The sequence below is a fragment of the Rhopilema esculentum genome, chromosome 5 (genome assembly GCF_057945365.1).
Source record: "Rhopilema esculentum isolate cy_ngs chromosome 5, ASM5794536v1, whole genome shotgun sequence".
Taxonomy (NCBI): domain Eukaryota; kingdom Metazoa; phylum Cnidaria; class Scyphozoa; order Rhizostomeae; family Rhizostomatidae; genus Rhopilema; species Rhopilema esculentum.
The window spans coordinates 2,396,788-2,416,599 of record NC_142819.1 but is presented as its reverse complement, the minus strand read 5'-3'; the positions used below and the strand labels follow the sequence as shown (position 1 = coordinate 2,416,599).

Here is a 19,812-nt window from a genome sequence, read left to right as displayed (position 1 = left end):
TCACCTTTAAAAGGGCCTAATCATGACCTAACAAGCAAATGCAAATTGTAAAGGGGTAAGGACATCTAAAGCAGGAAACTTAATTCAAAATAAGTAAATTCCCACTATGTAAAGAAGCACTTTCGTTTGGTATTTGCAATCGAGTTGTCTGTAGTGTTTATATACTGCGTCGGCGAAATTTCTTAACGTGTGAATTAAGCAGATGTACCGACGTTTTGCAAGTAAATAAAAGCAACGGATCTCAAATTGCAGTTTTGTACTTCAATAGCATACGGTGGTGGCTCGTCTTGTGCTCTTTGGTAAGTCACTTCATTTTGGATCAAAAATTTTTATCAGTAGCTTCACTTTAATTTTTAAAAAATAAAACTCCTAATTTGTCTCAGGTACAGCAAATGACGGTAATATATAAAAAGTGATTTGCAAGAAGCTGCAGCCTGCCATCAAAAAGGATACTTTCGCTTTATGAGAAACTACATTTTACTTTCTTTATCTGAAAACGATTTATAAGAATATCCAAGCTCGAAATAAGAACAGTGCAAAAACATGCTAAGTCTCACATAAAAAGTTAGTAGAAATAATCATTTTGTTTTTTAACATTTTCTCTCATGTTATGAAAGCATGGCAACTAGCTCATAAGCTGCACTACTAGAAATTTAATGCGAAACTCTTTTTGGCGGTCTTGGAAACAGTTTTGTTTGAAAGCTTTAGAAAGGTCAATATTGAAATATGAACAACATTAAGAGCAAGCAAGCCTCAAGGTATTTTTTTTAAAAATGTTAACATTCAGCATTGGCAGCCTGATTTTTTTCATTTTCTTAATAATGCTATGATATTAAGAAAAATTGACCAGCTAAATTTTTCCTGAAGTAAACAATAAAACAACTGAACCGCGCGAACAAAATTACAGGATAAATTATCTTTATAAACAGGCAACAGTCTTGAGAAAATAGTCTTAACATTACAAAGATGCTTTTCGACAAGATGATCTCTTCCAAATACGCTTTTGAAAAATGCTGTGTTTCTAGTGCATTTAAATGCCTAGACTATGCATGTTTTGCTACATTATTTAGTCTTTCAGTGATAGAAAATATGCATTGCATAGACACAACTTAGCTTTTTCATGTACTTTTCTCGTGCGTGACAAAAATATAAGATTTTTTTGTAAAGGAAAACCCTGTCAAGAAATCTTGGATTTGGTCAAAAAAATCCTGAATTTTATTCTGCAAAAGAAAGACGGAGCTTCTATATGCTTATATGCTTTTTGCTTCTATCTTCAAAGTAATCACATCTTCGTTATCCTTTCTTTTCAACTTAAATAAACAACGACCAGCAAACACGAATGATCTAAATAAAAATATTTGCGACAGTCCAGCTGACATTTGCACCTCGTTCTTTGAAATTTCGCTGTATATGGCTAATCTTCGTTTGGATATTTGGTAGTAATCAAACGAGAAATAATTCTAAAGTCCCGTTTATGGCTGTAAGTAAGTTGCCTTTCATCTACATTTTTCAATTTTTATTCTGTTCTTGGGATATCATTTTACGTGCATGCCTGTTTTTATTCACTTTTGGTCTATCTTGTTCTTTGATTGGTCTATCGAGTTTGTTTGTTGCCTTTTTTCTTACATTAAGTCCACAATCGATTAGATTTCAACTAATCACACAATTTGATGTGCATCTTTTTAGGCCAATAATATAAATTTTGCTGTGCTAGTAGCAAAAAGGTGTAAGAAATAGCTTAAGCTCACAACGGGCCAAAGCTTGACCTATCACCTCGAGCTCTTCTGCTAGTGAGAAAAAATAATTGCGGAATAAAAAGAGAACCGTTCTACCAACACAATTAACGCATCCCCGCTGGGTAGAAACTTTTTATTTTTTACTGATCTCGAGCATCGTCCTTTCCTGCGCGCGCAGAATTATGTTCAACAAGCAAAATGACAGTACACATATCTAGAATACAAAAGACATTGCAGTTACTCTGTCAAAGCTACTCTTTCGATTGTTTAACAGACTTCACTTTTCCCCGTCTAAAAAGAAGGAAAATGAAGAATTTTCTTCATGCACCGCAGTTGACCAATCAAATAATGTAGTCCTGACATAGACCTATTTCCATGTGTAGTTACATACAGTTTTAATGCTGAAATTAAGAACTCTTCTATTGGAATTCTTTCGAAAACCAAAAGTGTTTGCGTATGATGAATTTTTTAACGACTAATAATGTTTTTAAAATGCCTAGTAGAAAGAAGCAAAATATCTGCTTCATTCTACCTCCAGTTTTTGTTAGAAACACCTAAAAAGCAGAATTCTATTTAAAGGGTTCATTTTGTTATACGACAGAATTGATAATATTAAAACAATGATGTTCATAGTCGGCCTTTGAATTATAGCAACCTGGAATAACACACCATCGACATTCGATTTATCTTAAGGTTGAGGTTTTGGAAAATGACTCATGATACAACACTTATCGATATAAACACGTTTCTGGTTTTGCGCTACTGACCTGATTTTCATAGATAAAAATTGACATCGGACAGAAAAAAAACTTCAGACACTTCAAAACATTTCTTCACAGAGGTATGAAATAACAGGTGATGACAAAATTGTGAATATACATCGATATTTGATTTTTTACTCAAAAAAACGCGAGGGAAAATGGCATGTTTGATTGGTTAGCATAAGGTACTGTTACACCTGGTCCTGTTGAAAAATTCATTTGGTAAAAACGTACTTATAAGCGATCCTTTGAACTTCTATCATTGTAGCGATACCTGAATCAGCATTGCTTTGGTACATAAGTGTTACTAGTTTTTATTATCTATGGTGATCATATTACATTTTTTCGTTAAATTGCAGGCAGGAAATGGGCCAGTTAAGTTTTCTTTCTATCCATATAGGGAGGGGAAGGGGACTTTAAGGCAACACATGAAATCTAATGTGAATTCTTTATAAAAGCAAAAGATAAAATATCCGTAAACAATTTTTGGTCAATAAAATTTAATTGAAATGTTACATAGAAACGTTACTCACATAGAAAATTTTGTGTTAATCATTGTTAGTCATGACTTTTTGTTATGTAGGAGGTTGTGGGTGAGCAAAACCTTGAGATTTTGCTATGAAGGAGCGTGGTTTAATGTTATCATCCCACTGCTAAATCGAAAGATTAAGGAAGCCATCCAAAATTCATTGCTCGTTGGACTATAAACCACTAAACATTCATCAAAATGCCTTTGTTTGAAAGCTGACCAACGCAGAGTCAGTTATTTGTTATTTACCTGTTCTGTATTATATTTTTGAGATTGAAATTTAAGATATAAATACAGTGAATCAGTCTTCACTGAAATCAAATATTGGTGAGAGGGCTTGAAACAGAGTAACTACTTCGTATTGCAGAGATTCCAGTGAAGAGAGGTAGAAAACGGTAAGAGAACATAGTTTAAGATAACCGTGATAAAAATTAGGTTTAATGTCTTGTTAAATGAGCATGATATACATTATTTGTCATGCTAAGTACGATAAATGATCTACGAAATAGGAAATCTACAGAGATTCGTCAGTGCTCGCAATTATATTCGCTTTTTGTGTTATTCATGTCATACGGAGTAACGAGACTATGAACGGAGTTTTCTTGGTAAAACTCTGTCTTGGACTTAAGAGGTGGACTGGTTTATTTTTTCAATCTTTCTTCGTGGTAAATTTTGTAAGATGCATTTTTGAGGTCCTCTACCAGATCTTTTGTCTCCTTCTTGAATGGGCTTGGCTCAAAATAGAAACGATAATTTACCACTTTTAACTAGGATTTACAAGGCTACGATTTTATGTAGCTACAGATTTACCAAAGTTTGTTTAACAAATCAGACAAAATTTTGCCATTTTTATTTTAAAATTTTATCTTTTCAAATTTCCTTTCTATTTTACAGAGCTGCTTGTAAAACTGTTTCATCTTAACATTTACTAGCAATTTTTTTCAAAGGGGTTAGCATCGTACCAAAATAGCGAAAACATGTAGAAAAAGCAATACAAGCTCAGAGAGACCAGCAAAGCTAGAATGGGCAGGACATGTAAACGTAGCAGCTAGAGGGGAGGCTCAGCCAAGCTTCTAACTCATTGGCCACGGTCCAAGGACCAGTTAATCAACCACTAAATTGATCCTTTTCCGGGTCACCAAAAGTACCAGCAAAGTGGAACTGGCTTACGTGCCATAGAGGAGGACCTAGCGTCTTTTTGCGATATTTTTACGATGATTTTGCGCAATATTTGTATCGTATTAGTCATTTTATTCATTTTTCGTCATAAAAGCTCAAGATGACACCTTAATTCATTTTTCGTCATAATGTTTTTGTTCAAAGACATCATGCACGAAAATCGCCGTCTTCTAAGTGACCCATAGCTTCCTATTGTATAATCAAATTAGATTTCAGTTTATAAAATTAAATCAATCCTCTCAAATGTTCTAAACGTGTGGCCATAAGATCCAACATTCTCTTGCAGTTTTGATCAAAGCAAAACCCAAAAGTGACGATTGTCTTCGCCTACAATTTCGAATGGCTCCATCTTCGGTTGAAGTTCTTTTCCTGTTGGCCTTTGCATGTGGTAAGTCAGTAATTAGTATGAGTTTGATAAGCCAGGTGGGTCAGTTACTTTTCTCGCTTAGCTCCCCCTTTGTTGACCATTTGCAGCTGGGTTGGAAGAAAGGAAGAATCTAGACAGAGTTTGTACTGACAACTTTAAATGGTGCAGGCAAGCACTCCAAACCACTTAGCAACTTCGCTTCTGTTACTTAAATTTGCAAACCTCTAATAAAGATTACGGTAATGTATATTGTTAGCAGGGACCACAAAAGCGGGGAGGGCCTGAGAGGAGCCTGGGAGCGAGGGGCATTTGTATGCCTTAAAAACCATACAAAAATTGTCTTGCGCTTGGTTTTAAGCAAATCCGTAATATGTTCCACCGTCCTTGGGTGTTCGGTGATTCTTGAATGTCTGCATGCCCTTGAAGGCTGAAATATTCAGTCAATCTCTTTCTGATAAAACATTTCCCTTTCTTACGAAAATGGCTAATGTGTACCCTATTTTCAAAAAAGGAGATTCATCTAGTAAAGAGAATTATAGACCAATAAGTGTGCTCCCCTCAGCTCAAAAATATTTGAGAGAATAATGTTCAATCAAATCTACAATTACATCAGTGTTAAACTGTCCCCTTTGCTTTGTGGATTCAGAAAAGGTTATTGATAGCACACAACACGCTTTGTTACGACTAATTGAAGGCCTGTTAAAGTGCCTGGATAAAAAAATGTGGCTGTTGCAGTGCTTATGGATTTATCAAAAGCATTTGATTGTTTACCCCATATACTTCTACTAGCCAAATTGAAATCTTATAGCTTCAGCGACAACGCAATGGAATTCATGTATAATTTTCTAGATAAAAAAATACAACGAGTAAAAATAAACTCAGGTTTTAGTGATTGAATGAAAACAAAGCAAGGAGTTCCTCAAGGATCAATCTTAGGCCCGTTGCTTTTCAATATTTACATGAACTATATTTGTCTGCATTTGAACAAAAGCAACTTATGCAACTATGCAGATGACAATACAATTTGACTGTCAAGTACTGATATGAATGAACTAACTGACGACTTAGAATCGGAAGCCGCTATTCTTAATGAATGGTTTTATAAACATTTGGTGCTCAATGGCGATAAAAGCAAGCTTATAACATTTAAAGCCAATCGATCCAATTTAGAGGAATCTAAAATTCAAACAAATGGCTCTGCTATAATAGAAAGCTCGTGACGATTATGAATAAACTTTTGAACAACTTTTGATAAAGAATAAAACAATAACTTCTTATAAGAAAAATTTACAATATCTTGCGATAGAAATTTACAGAATATTTAACGGTTTGAATCCAACTTTTAAGGATGAAATATTTTCCATAAATGAATGCCCATATTACTTAAGAAACACCCAATGCTTAACACCGGAGCCACATTACAAAATATATGGATTTAATACCGTATCGTGCAGATGTAGCCAAATATGGAACTCAGTTCCAAATGAGATAAAGTACTCCCCTACTTTGCAAATATTCAAATGTTGAGTACAATGTATTCGTGTTAAATCACTAAGAATTGGTATTAAGCAAAATAGTGCCCTGTTTCTCGACTAGATGTCCCTCCACTTCTCCGCTACACTCTTCTACAGCTACACTAGCATAATTTGGATCTTAAACACGGATCATACAGAATAGTCAGACTTATGCGAAGTTCAACTTACACGTCAGTCGGATCTTTCCGACTTACACAATGTTTGAAACATTTTAAATCGATAAACCCCATGAAGCATATAACATATATCACTGCTGAATTAATGAAGTTATGAAATTACTTTTGTTCGAGCTATGCGTTTAGTTTTGCGAACCCCGTGCCTTTATCTTTTTGTCATTTTATATCCCACGCCAAATTTGTCTTAATACTCCCTCTGTGGAATTTGGAAGAAACTCCACTATTTACTTTTAGAACTCTTGTGTTATTCTGCATAGTTGAGGACGTTTCCGTATTACATCGGCTTCGAGTGCCTCCCTACAGAAGATAAAAATCTCTAGACATGTCTAAATATATTTGCGTAAACCTTCTCACAAGACATATGTCTTGCCTCACCTAGAGAAAATTTGGATGCGTTCACCTTCTTCTATTTCATCTTCTTTGCATGTTTTGTTTGAGATGTTACCTGTTTTCTTTATCCTAAAATTTATGTCTGCAAGCATTTTCAAATCACTCAACCAAAGATTCTGAACCAAATAAAGTTTCTTTTTTGTTTGCTGTTAACTCCTGATCAAACATGTAACATAAATTTTCTTGATTTCGTTCACAATCTGATCTTGACTGGTGATTCTCATGTAAATAACTTTGTAACGTTTTAAAACATACATGAAGCTTTTTATCTTACACTCTTCAGAGTATAAAATGTCAAAATAATAATAAGAGAAAATTTAAGTTAGGAAATCATCGACATAGGTCGATCAGAAACTGGAGCACATAACTTTAAAGGCATTTGATTGTTGCGGTCGCTGATTTATTAAAAACAAGGAGCTAGTTAAACGTGTCTTCCTTCCTTTCGCGTGATTTTTGATCCACATCTGGGCATAAATTTTCAGCTTACTTTCAATTATCCGACGTTTATACTCTGAACGGTGTTGGACGAAAAGTCCTGAAGTATACCATGTTTTCGCTAATTTGTGCCATCTTCAAATTTGAAAGTACTGCAACTTAACTACGAGTACCATTAATGAAAACGTGTAATAGTTATCAAGCATTTTTATATCGAGATGCTAAATTTTGGATCCTCTTGGATTCGGAAGTCAAGCAGGCATTCTCTTTTAAGTAATTTAAAGATGCTTTAAAAGAAATGATGTTTTTAGTTATTTATAATTTGTTATAATTTTAGTTTAGCTAAGGGCTCTTGACTGACGAGATTACCCTGGTTAAAATGTTAACTTGAGTTGAGCACACTTTTTTTAATGAATGGGCACTCTACCTTAAAGAAGATTTTTGCTTATTCATTGAAACAAGGATTTGTAAATAAAGAGTATGTTTGCATTATTTTTTGTTCTCATTATCAAAAACATGAAAAAGTAAACAAACCAGAGCAATTTGCATATCTTCCTGAAAAAGAATTCATTCGAATCCTGTCTGTTTAGATTATATATCAACGTCCTTTTCCTAACAAAATCTGCAAGCATGAAGCACATGTTTACAACCACCTCACACTTAATCAACAAGCTATTATCATCAAATTCCTGATTAAAGTTTGTGCCGTTTCTTTCAGCCGACGTTTTACCGAATTACTATCCAAATAAACGTGGCATCCGGTTTAAAATTGCCGTGCTAGTAATAATATGCGAACTACAAAATAAATAAGAGATGCCGTAGTTACTCAAATGAAAGCACTTGCGCATTTGGATAGAATGGTCTTGCCAAGTTTATTAGTATTTTTAAGTCAACATAAAAAAGCTTTGTTGATGCGGGTATGTTTGGGTATGAGAAAGCCGAAAATAAACCAAACGGGTAAGAAATTTGATCTGCTATATCAAGCACATATTAAACAGGCAAAAATTTTATCTAATTAGAAGAACATTTCCTTCTAATATTCTTCTCATTTAAAGAACCTATTTTAGTGTTTAACCTAATTTAAAAAGTTTCATGACAAAGGCTTTCATCTTGCTCGTAACTCGTAAGGAAAGTTAAATAGTTTTTGAAGATTAAATGATGACCAGACAACGAGTTGCAAATGACAACAACAGTAAAAGTTCTGCTATGCACTGTGTCGAATTCAATATGATTTGACAGATAATAGATTGAATTTTTAGTCAAGCATTTGCAGTTTTATTATTGACACAATTTTGGATATGCTTTCGTCAGTTGTTCTCAAGACAACCTTCAGTTGCATACTAGCTTTAGCTAGGCATGTAGCAGAGCATTCATCAAATTAATTGTTCAAATAAAAGTACAAAAAAAAGGAATAACAGTCAATCAAGCAATTTGTATCACCACTGTTTACTTTGGCAGACACCTTGTCTATGCTTTATTCAATGACATTTTATACCTCTCCAGTTTTTGTCATTTTGCACTCAAGATAAGGTCCTAGATATCTGGAAAACTGAGAAAATCGAGTCTTCTTGTGCTCTTAAAAAACAGATATTACAGTCACTGTTAAAATTCTAATAAAACTTGCTATCGATGATAAGTATAGGTATATCAGAAGCCTGTATAAATGAGGTAGCTTACTATAAGCTTTTTGACTGAAACTTGGCCTTGTGGATTGCATCAGTAATCCCTTTTCGCAAATTTAAAGTAAGCAAACATCATTTTTAGAAGTAAGGAAATAATGAGAATTGTTATTGAAAAATATTGGAGTGGAAAAGTCTAAGAAAGTCAAAGAAACTTCACGTGCGTCACATTTTTAACAGGTCTTACTGCTGTCAGAGCTGACTGCAATACGATTGCGTTTTTCAGCAGGGATACAAATCTTTTCATCAGAAGAAGATGACAAAGGACAATCTTTTCAGCAGAAGAAAAAGACAAAAGACAATGTTTTCATTCAAAAGACAAAAGACATACGACAATCATAGTTTGATTCTTTCTGCTAGTGCTTGTTCTTTTTAAGCACCGCTTGCGAAGAAAAACCTGAAATTTTATGACAGCTACAAAATATTTTTAAGAATTAAATCTAACGTTTTCAAAGAAATTAACTTTGCTAGAAGAACTTCTACTAGAAATTAAAAGTATTTTCTAAGGTATTTTAAAAGGCAAGGACGAATTTTTTTGGTTTTTCATTTAGATCTAGCAACCTTTCTTTGAGTCGTGTTCATGGAGATTGCATAAGCCAAAATGGAATGACAATCATATAAAGTAGTTTGTCTTTAATTGCAGAACAGCCGGGGTCTTACACAAATCAATAACCAGTTTGTTTTCAAAGCATTCAGAGCATTGCTGTTCTGCAGAAGCTGCCTGTTCTGCATAATCGCGTTCCTCGGCTAGGTGACTTGAGCTGTGCATGGAACCACGGCAAAGCAGTCGAATTTTCGTGCACACGAATTTTGTTTAAAATGATTACCTCTCTCCTCTGCTTTGGAATAATAATCGGTAAGTAAGTTCCACCTGTGTCTCAGGTAGTTATGTTGCATTTTCTACATTGCTTAAGAATCAAATAGCTCATTAAGAAGAACGTTCTTCCTCGATGATAGGTATTGGCAACAGCTTGGGATGCCTTGATTTGTTTGCTGTTGAATGATTAAACAGGGACATAAAAATTAATTTGTGATATTTCTATATACAAATGCAGATTTCGACAAAACTTTTGCGTTCTCTTTGCCACAGATATAAATTCTTCCTTTAGATAGATTTGTGTCGTTCACAATCTTCGACAGTATGTATGTTGCTTTTTTGCCAACAGATTGTTAGTCTAACAGTCAAAAATCCTTCAGAAAGTTTTTGCTGAGGAGTCTGATGTCTAACTTTCCAGCTTTGGACAGATGTTGCAGTGCAAGTTATAGGGCAAAAAATTGCTCCCTCAGAAAAACTGCCATCAGTTGCAAAACTAGGTTAGCCAAGCAAAAGAAAGCTAGCCAAGGAAAAAACACTGCTTTACCCTAGTTATTTAGCTTCAAAGCGCCATGAGCCAACACGACTTCCTACAATTGCGCGTGAGCCTGGAAAAAGAAAGCAAGAACGAGATGAAACCCGTCCGAAAGCTTGTTAATGATCAGCAATGCATTTTGTGAGCCACCTACCAGGAACTGGGCCCCCTTAAACAATCTTGATGGTAGCCACGCCCTTTATACGATAAAACGCATCCTGGTAGATGCAATTTCTGTAGCTATCGATAATTATAAAACAAGATTATATAATAATAGAGAAAGTATGTTGTTTAATGAAATTTTGGTAGTGTTTCGAGTTTCTAAACCTATACCATAGATGCCAAGAAACTAAACCCTATACAATACAGCATTAATAGATAATAAATTGTAGGTTCAGATATATTTTCTGTTTTTAATCATGGGTTGGCATTAAATAAATTTTTTGGGAATGAGCTTAGAGACTAAGCTTCTTTGCAGAAGAAGACACGAGCCCATGAAGACACGAATCCTTCGAATCAATGCAATGTTCATGATGCTAAAAGTATAGAAAAAAGATTCTGAAGATCTCTGTTATTGAAGATCAAACAATCTTTTGGTGGTACAAAACTTAAAAATGGCGTTGAAAAAAGTAAACATTTGAGTATACTGAAGCTTTCCGTCTGACACTGTTCATAGTATAAAATGTCAGAACATAGACAGAAAACTCAGAGTATAAAATGTCAGAACATAGACAGATAACTCAAATGTTATGAAAGCTCAGTACACTCAAATGTTTTAATTTCTCCAAAGCCATCTCTGGTTTAGAGATCTTGATTATGAAGATCTCTGATTTTGATTGAGAAGGTAATGTTACAAACAAGGTTCGATTATTGAATTGAAAAGGCACCATAAGAAGCTCTTTGACGAAGAGCTAAGGTATTCCCATGAATACAGTTAGAAAATTGGAAGGGCCTGACAACATACTGCTCTCGAGCTCCCAGTTTGTCTCCCTTAAATTAAGCCTCTCCTAGATACAATTCTTGGATGCGTGCCTACAGTGTTATAGCACGCAATAGTGTTGAGATAAATATGGATAAAGAAGCCTTCAGAAAGAAATTGCATAGCACGCCCTTTTTCACTGACTCGCAAATTTCTATAGTATTAAATCCTTGATATGCGCATATTTCTTTTTCAGTCAGTGGATTCGCTGATAAGATTAAAAGAGATGGATTTATGAAGGTAACTGAATTGCTATATGTCCATGTGATTGACGTCAATGCATTTCTGGTAGTATGAGAAAGTATCTATAGCAACAACGAAGGCAGCTTTTTTCATGTACTTTGCTGGAAACATGCTTGTTTTTCTTTATTTAGAATTGAATTTAGATTTCTAGCAGAGGAAAATATCTTTTAAGTTGTATATAACTTACTTTCCAAGCAAAAGTTGGTGGTTTCTTTGTGTATTCGTCATTGTTCATTTCTACTTCAACCAGTTATGTGTATGCATACGCAATTTGTTTACAAACATAGCTAATGCCTTCAAGCGTTGCCAGACTTTCGCTTTTTTGTTCTATTCCAGCATGCAATAATTCTATACATACTTCGGTATTAAGTTTGATGGTCCAAAGATTGAAATATTTTCAAAAAACTAAATTATTATCTAGAAACATTTTTATTATCATGCATTTCTGTAATAATACGGCAACCTCTTCTAAGTTTCATCAGACTTATTATGATTTAATCAGAAAATTTGTTGCGACTTGATGAAAGTCATGTTTAACATGCCTTTTCGTTTCTGTTAAACTTTAAATGCTCCTCACCGATCTGAAGCAAAACTCGACACGACAAACAATCATTCACAGAGTCGTATGCCATTCCATGTTCATACTGTATGCATGGAATTCTTTAATACACACATAAAAATTGAAAGTAACTGCAATTTGCCAAAGAAATTCTTTTATATCCTTTTGCAACATAAAAATTGTATTTTTATCTTTACGATAATCAAGATAATACAATTCCTAGACATGTTTGCAAGCTCTTCAATTAGGTCATGGTGAAAAAATCTGAACTGTTATCAAAACAGAAGCTAGCCAAGTGATGACATCATAGAAATCTTGTCAATTTTTTTTTAATTTTGACAACTACTTAAAATCACACGATTTAAAATTCTCTTACCATGCAAAATCAATTTAACCTGATTGAAGATTTGCTTAGATATCGCTAGTGAAAGACTTTTCTTAAATCTGATGTTCCTTTGGCCAGACACTTAGATTTAAGATCGTAGCCATATTTCAGACATTTCGCAAAAGAATTAGCTGACTATATTGTTTTAGAGGAACTTGATGTTGTTTTTCAGATCCTGTGATCCAAATTCAAAGTTTTATGATCTTTAATTAGCTTTGCTTTCTTCAAAAGTCATGCAGTCGAGTGGTTGGTTATGGTTTTGCTGTTCTGTGCAAATCATTCTACATTTTACACTGTTTTTACTTTAGGAAATTCACCACAACTTTGCAAATGATGAGCTACATAGAGTATTTGGAACAGAGGATTTGTCTCAAGGTATATTTCCCTATGTCAAGCAATCTTTTAGTTGTTACTCTTTATTTATCATTATCAAAAGACGGTCATTCTATTGTACTTAGCACAAAATTTGTTTTCCAACATGCAGATATTTCAACAAGTGCATAATAGTTGCTTACACTGTTGACTGGACACGGCAATAGCTTTGTTGCTCAAGCTCCGAATCCTGTTGGACGAGATTGCTAAAGAGTGTGGGGAAGTTCTAATTCGTTTCAAAGATAATTGAAAATATTTCCAGTTCTTCAACAGTGATTGTTATTAAAAAGAAATCTTTGCTTTTCGTTTCTTTCATAAAATGTATTTTCTTGTTATTTACACAATTGATTACAGCAGTACAGCGTTTGCTAACTTGCAACATTCTACTTTCTACATCGCCAGATGCAAGATACCTTAACGTCAAAAATACACTAGCGCCATTTGATTCACCCATTCTAGTTTCTTCCGACAAACTGTTTGCTGGTATTCTCTCAAAGTTGTGTTTAAAAGAGAGGTACCACAAGCGTCCTACACCTAAATTAGTAAGCAAACTTCTTTCGACAGCGCACATGGAAAGCAACATGGCATGAATGCCAGAAAGTATCAAACTTGACAGTTATTTTTCTCTATCAGCGAGAAAAGAATATTTCCAACATGTTTACCTCCCGCATAAGGAAGGAATTTTCCTGAGCGAAATACCATGAAAGACAATTTGCTTAAGAATATTTTCTTTCATGTACACCTTGAATAATGCTACAATCCTTAGAAATATATTTGCTCTACGAAAGATATATAAAAGATCAACAGATAAAGTGAAAACAAATAATGCAGGTCCGAAACTTTAGATTACTAATCTTTTAAGCATCTTTGTCAACATCGTAAGTGAAAAAGCCATCAAATTCACATCGCTTGCTTTTCGTACTTATTCGTGTATTAGAAGTGTCTGTCGTTGCTACGAAAACATTCTTATCGTTATCCGGACATGGGGAATCCGTGTTACTTGGCATCTTGAAAGCAAAGGTGTCCCATTCGATATTTATCTCCAAATTTAAGCCTATACTACGATGCTTCATGCATGCTGCATTTGTATTTCAGGAAAATTATGCTGTTTATACTGTTTTCTATTAATAAATTGGCCTGCCTTGCAAAATAATGCAACACAGTATTAATCGTGCCACAAACCATTCAAGTGTCACAGTCGAATGTTTATCAATTTCACAGAAAATAAGAATGAAATTGCAAAGATTGCATTTTTTTAGATCCTACCAATCTTGTTTGAATTAAGTTATATTACAGTTCGTTGCAAAATATAATATCACGTTACAGTTCTTGACATTAGATTTCACGAAATTATATTACACGTGATTTATAATTGCTTTTTCTGTCATTTGCTGCAAAACCTTCCATAAAGTTAAAATAGTTCACCAAACAGTTCCATTCTATTCACTTAATAACAAATTCAGTGAAGAATAAAATAAAAGATGACTTTTTTGGTTAAGCTGGCATCTACTGCTAACATTGAGCAAAAACTCTTAAATTTTCTTAAAAGTATGTCTCTTACAGTTCCAGATTATCAGGTTGTTCATCCATATACTGTCGATCACAATGCAGAAAGAAGCTCGAGAGCCCGTAGAAGTCTCCACCCTACAGAACCCATGTTTGTTCACTTCAAAGCCTTTGGATTGGACTTCCACATTAACATAACAATGAACAAGGACATTGCGACTGGAAATCACTTCTTCGAGCACCACACAGAAAATGGGATCGAAAGACTAAAAGGCAGAGCAAATACACTCAGTAAAGGGAAAGTTGTCTCAGATGACCTTTCCAATGTTGCATTGGACCATACCTCTGGGCTGGTTTGTAAACTTTGCTGTAAATCAAAACGATTGGCCAATCAAGAAGTGTGATACCTTCCAGACGCTAACTGATTGGCCAATGGTTGATTGACAAAATGGCTTAAGCCAACTTAGTATCTGTACCTTTAAAGTTAGAGACATCGAGTCCTGGTAAATAGGATTTCTCTCAAGTGGTCATTTGCTTTCAGCGTGATCGCTGTAGTTTTTTCTGATATCAGCATCCGTTGTTGACAGCTTCCTATTGACGGAAGCTGTTTTGTAAATCAGTACGAGGCGAGTCCATGTGATCAGCTCTAGGTAAACCAATAGCACTGCAGCACGAAAATAATGACTCAGCGTATTTTGGTATACCTTTCCTTTTATCATGACTTAATACCCTTTACTTTTAAACAATCCTTTTAACGTAAAGCATATTTCTAGATAGGTTATTATATGTTGATGAAAAATGTTACCTTGCGCTTTGATTTTGGTTTGGAGTGAATCTATTTGCTATTATGGAGATACTTGTCGATCTTCTTTTGTAGTGTGGTTTCAGTTTTCATTTAGGGTGTCAGCCAGTCTTGAACCGCAGTAATGAATGTTAGAAAATATAATTTTCGTTTTCTTCTTTGGTGTGAACTGTCTCGGGTTTGTTCAATGTTAGTCTAGAGTAAAGAATACTATATTAGAATTTCAATTATTATCAACGTTTCATCAAACAAATTTTTGTATCAAATACGATTCAGAACATGGCTAGATAAAGTTTAGCGATTCTTAAAAACCAAACGGTAGATTTCTTGGCTTTAGATCGACATAGATTGATCAATTCAGTTTCATCTCCAGCTTTGATTCCCTTAAAGATTATTAGTATAACAGACCCGACTCTGCCTCTATGATTTTAGTTTTGAATACTCTCCTTCTCCTCAGAGCGGGATGATCATAAGAGATGATGACATTTACATAATCACGCCAGTGCCAAAAAGGCATGTTGGAGTCAGCAAAGCCAGCGATTCTCATGGTGCTCATATAATATATAAGCGATCTGCTTTGCCATCGACACATCCAGAACATACCCAGTCTTGTGGTTTTGCAGGTGAGTTGGTTATCGGTTAGGACACTTGCATAAAATAATACGAAAAACGAGAACTATAACTGTTAGCCATTACCGTTTGTGATTCTCCTGGGAGTTTGCTCTGCTCGAGCAGAGACATCAAAGCACGTGAGGGTGGCATTTGATGCAAAGGGCTCAATATCAGAATGCAATAGGTGTGTATCAAACATGAATATTTTCACAAGACAATCATAGCTGCTAGTAAGCATTGGTATTCTCAGTGTTAACACAATTCAATCATTTTCTAGAGCAATTGCAAAGCCTGAGGACATCGTTGAAACGAAAGCGGCGCTCAACATCATCTAAGCCTGAGAAGACGATGGAATTACTTGTTGCAGCAGACAAAAATAGCATAAAATATCACGGAAAAGATTTTCTTCATTCATACCTCCTCTCCATGGCAAACATTGTGAGTTAAATTATCTTCGTCTTCATCTTTGTCATCTATCAATTATATTTCAAACCGGGGTATCATGTTTTAGATGATAAATATAGGTAATTTAAAAGTACAATGTCCCGTCAGTCAACCATGCAGAATTAACCATAGTCTGTGCAGTGCGATAATGATTAGAAAATGTTGAGAATTAGTCGTCCAGAACAATGTCTTTATCAGTGAATTAAAGACAGAAGTGAGAAAAAATCAATTTTATTTGAATTTATTCATTATCAAGCATGTTCGAAAATCGTTTCCCAATTTATCATCGATCATTTCATATCATTGCATACATCGGACTTCTTTCCAAAGCTCCATTTTTAAGCAAAGGAGCTGTCTGTTACTTTTGCACATATTTTGCCAAATTCGCCATTGCTATTGATGCCTTTCTAATGGGTTAAGATGATTTCAAATGCTTGGACCATACGAAGAGGTACTCTGGGTATCAGGCCTCAGTGAAAGAGTTGGTTCTCCTTTCGTCTAACTGCCCACTCGTTCGCCGACCAAGCCTTTCCCTGACGCTCTGGCACCCAGGGTAACGGAGAGGCAGAGCCCAAGCGTAAAAAGTTACAATCAATGACGGTTTTAGAGGCCTGAAACCTAAGGAAATTGTAAAGAACTAGGGCCGTGCAGCTGTTTTTGGCCCCGGGCTCCGCAGTCCTTAAAACCACTGCTGGTTGCAATGGGGTGAATAATGTTTTTCTTTTACCAAGGTTGCTGGTATTTTTCGCGATCCAACATTGGAATATCCAATAACAGTTGCAGTAACAAGAGTCGCTCTTATAGAAAACGACGCGGTAAGTTTCGACCGATCTTGTAATTATCTATCTACATTGTATGTTTATGCATGTATGTGTACTATCTTTAATGTGAGTGATAGGTCTAAGCTAAAAGCTTGTTTAGAGCCTGGTTCGCAGATTAAAATAAATAGTTCAAGAAACATGTACAAAGCTCAAATACGTGAATTTCTAGATAATGCAGTATAAATCTACCCTGATCTGTAAAATATTTCCGTATGAGAAATAAATTTGTTACATTGTGTAAATGGAAATTTTTAATTTTGCTCATCAATATCACTGAGAACAATACTATGATTTTAAGTCGAAGTAGTGAGATCATCCGTATATTTTTGCATGTAGATGTGCAATATAAAGTCCTATTGAATGACAAAACTTCAAGAGATCCTATACCTGAGAATAGTCAACCCAGACTGCGTTTCAACAGGAGACCATTAGAAATTTATTTTTTCACATAAGAATCTGAAGAAACGTAGATCCTCTTTTAATTCTATAGGACATGTCATGAATGGTGTACAGGACCATTTAAACGGGAATTTTATCCATCTTGCGGCTCCTTTAGGCCGTAACTAAACAATACCGACGGTTGCCTGTTTTATCAGTTTGGCTTCGCACCACTTGAGGCAGAACTTAACCGAGCGTTTTCATTTCAGTTGCATGGCATTTTATTAAATGCAATTCCAGTATGCTTCATACTGCAAAAAAGGCATCAATTCGGCAAACCCATTCAGTTTGCTTCGCTGTCCTACGAGATTTTCTCGGGACACGAGTTTATTGGATGTAAAATGAGATAGAATGTGGATGTGAGTGCCTCAGCCTCACATCCAACATGAGGTCACAGTGATCCGTGAACACAGTTCAGTACTTGAATTGACTACAGATGTGTCATGCAACTGCACTCCCTTCAAGATTTGAATAAAATCCGGGTTGAGATGAATCTGTTCTTGTTGGGCTTTGTTTTCAAATGAAAGGCACCAAATGATATTTGAAACTGAATATAAATAAAAAAGCATGTGCTGCTGCCAATGACCTGCCAAAATTGACTGCATTCTTTCATCGATGCTTGCCAGTACTCCATGGTGATACATTACAGTGCTTTAGCAAAATAAATTCTCTATAGAAAGTAGCTGTTACAATAAAAGACAAGCTTACAAAGCTTTGCGGAGGGAGGAAATTACAGGTTCAAAAAAAAGATAGAAAAACAGGAATTTTCTCTATTTTCTATAGGTAAATGCTACTGATTGGGGAAACTTAACAGTCACGTGCTCATGTTTTCTGATTGGCCTATTTCGACCCAAAGTCCCAAGAAATTTGCTGATTATCTTCCATGAAATACCCATGAACAATTTACTTTGCAAATCCAAATCTGAAATTGTTAGATTCGATTTACCGTTGATGTTCTGATGAAGCTATACGAAACACTGTTTCTTCTATTCTAGCTTGATAATGCCACAGATATGTCTAACTTGCTCTCCAAGTTCAGATCATGGGTAAATACAAACAACCCAGAAGATGATTCAGACCCATTGCATGTAGACAATGCTGCTTTGCTCATAAGGTGAGATTTTAAAGCAGTTTTATCGGTAATACATCAAATGACATAACTGCATGAAATGTCTTGGAGCAAAGTGCAGTTATGTGGCTTTTATATTAATTGATGTGGTGAGACAGGTTCCCAAAAAGGAAAAGTTTGGTACGTTCACTAATGTGCTGTGTTCCGTTGTGTTGAGCTGTGTCTTGCTGTGTTGTGTTGTATTGTATTGTGTTGTGTTGTGTTGTGTTGTGTTGTGTTGTGTTGTGTTGTGTTGTGTTGTGTTGTGTTGTGTGTTGTGTGTTGTGTGTTGTGTGTTGTGTGCTGTGTGTTGTGTGTTGTGTGTTGTGTGTTGTGTTGTGTTGTGTTGTGTTGTGTTGTGTTGTGTTGTGTTGTGTTGTGTTGTAATGTCTTTGAGTGGCGAAAGCATCAAGTGCACTATCATAACAGAATATTGAATTTAATATGAGTGATCAAAGATCTTCCACTTTTCTTGCTGACTTTCACAAAAAAATTTGTCTCGACTACAATGTACGATAAAATGATTTATTAGAAAGTCCACCAAGCTAGTACGTAAAAATAGGCCTTGTAGTTACATAATTTTGATCAATTTCTTTAACACTGATGGAATTTTAGAGAATAAGGAGGCAGGTTTTTTTTATAAAAATACCTAATTTTTTTCTGAGCCTTGAAATTTTAGAATTCTTCTGTTTTGAGCCGTAGATTATTCTTAAATTTTTTCTTAAGCGACCAAACGTCGGATTCGTCTATTTCAAGACATAGAGCGTGGAACTTGTTTAGCTTACCAAAAAACACAAATAAATAAAAAGTTCAATTTTTGATTGTGCTTCAGCCTTGCATTATTCATAAACTATTCTTGAAGTTCCGTGATATTGAGCCTAGACATTTTATAGACTATTTTTATATAAAAGTATGCATTGCAGAATAAATGGCATCGGTGTAGAAAAAATACATTTTAAAGTAAAAAACTCACAATAAAAATTATTGCTTTTTATTGTTCTCAAGCACCTGATTGAATTCTAGGGGTGGATGTTTTGGAGGATGTCAACTAGGAGGTAATTATCAAACTTATTATCATTGACTAATTCCAGCATCTTACCAATAGCTCACTTGGGTGGGGGTGGTTGTTTCATTCGATATTTCAACTTGATTGTTTTTTCTATCAATATCAAAAACTGTTACACGGTAAATTATAATTAAAAATTTACTGTTATAAAATAACGATCGAGTTTTTAAAGCATTGTTTTGAGTTTTTAATAATGCTATTGCCTGTCTTATGTAAAAAAAATACTGTAATATTTACTGTAAGATACGTGTTAAGATATTCTTATTTGTTAAGTAATTCAATAGAATCTGGCTCAATAAAAGCAACATGTAAGGATAAAAAAGAAACAATAAACAATTCAA

General features: G+C 34.8%; 1 protein-coding gene across 4 annotated transcripts in view; it reads left to right on the top strand.

The window, feature by feature from the left end:
- Nucleotides 1–249: 249 nt before the first annotated feature.
- Nucleotides 250–19,812, top strand: part of LOC135689413 (A disintegrin and metalloproteinase with thrombospondin motifs 6) — a 36,981-nt gene continuing 17,418 nt past the window's right edge. The window contains exons 1-10 of one of the 4 annotated variants that reach the window (XM_065206628.2): nucleotides 250–299; nucleotides 4,492–4,593; nucleotides 11,312–11,355; nucleotides 12,611–12,677; nucleotides 14,238–14,533; nucleotides 15,440–15,605; nucleotides 15,872–16,032; nucleotides 16,770–16,853; nucleotides 18,293–18,411; nucleotides 19,429–19,460. In XM_065206628.2, coding sequence (XP_065062700.2) covers nucleotides 4,545–4,593; nucleotides 11,312–11,355; nucleotides 12,611–12,677; nucleotides 14,238–14,533; nucleotides 15,440–15,605; nucleotides 15,872–16,032; nucleotides 16,770–16,853; nucleotides 18,293–18,411; nucleotides 19,429–19,460 — 1,018 coding nt within the window. In that variant the 5' untranslated portion in view covers nucleotides 250–299; nucleotides 4,492–4,544. Of the gene's footprint in view, nucleotides 300–1,459; nucleotides 1,485–3,279; nucleotides 3,422–4,491; nucleotides 4,594–9,432; nucleotides 9,644–11,311; nucleotides 11,356–12,610; nucleotides 12,678–14,237; nucleotides 14,534–15,439; nucleotides 15,606–15,871; nucleotides 16,033–16,769; nucleotides 16,854–18,292; nucleotides 18,412–19,428; nucleotides 19,461–19,812 lie in introns of those variants that run through there. The other 3 variants (XM_089116251.1, XM_065206629.2, XM_065206630.2) reach the window with 3 other exon arrangements.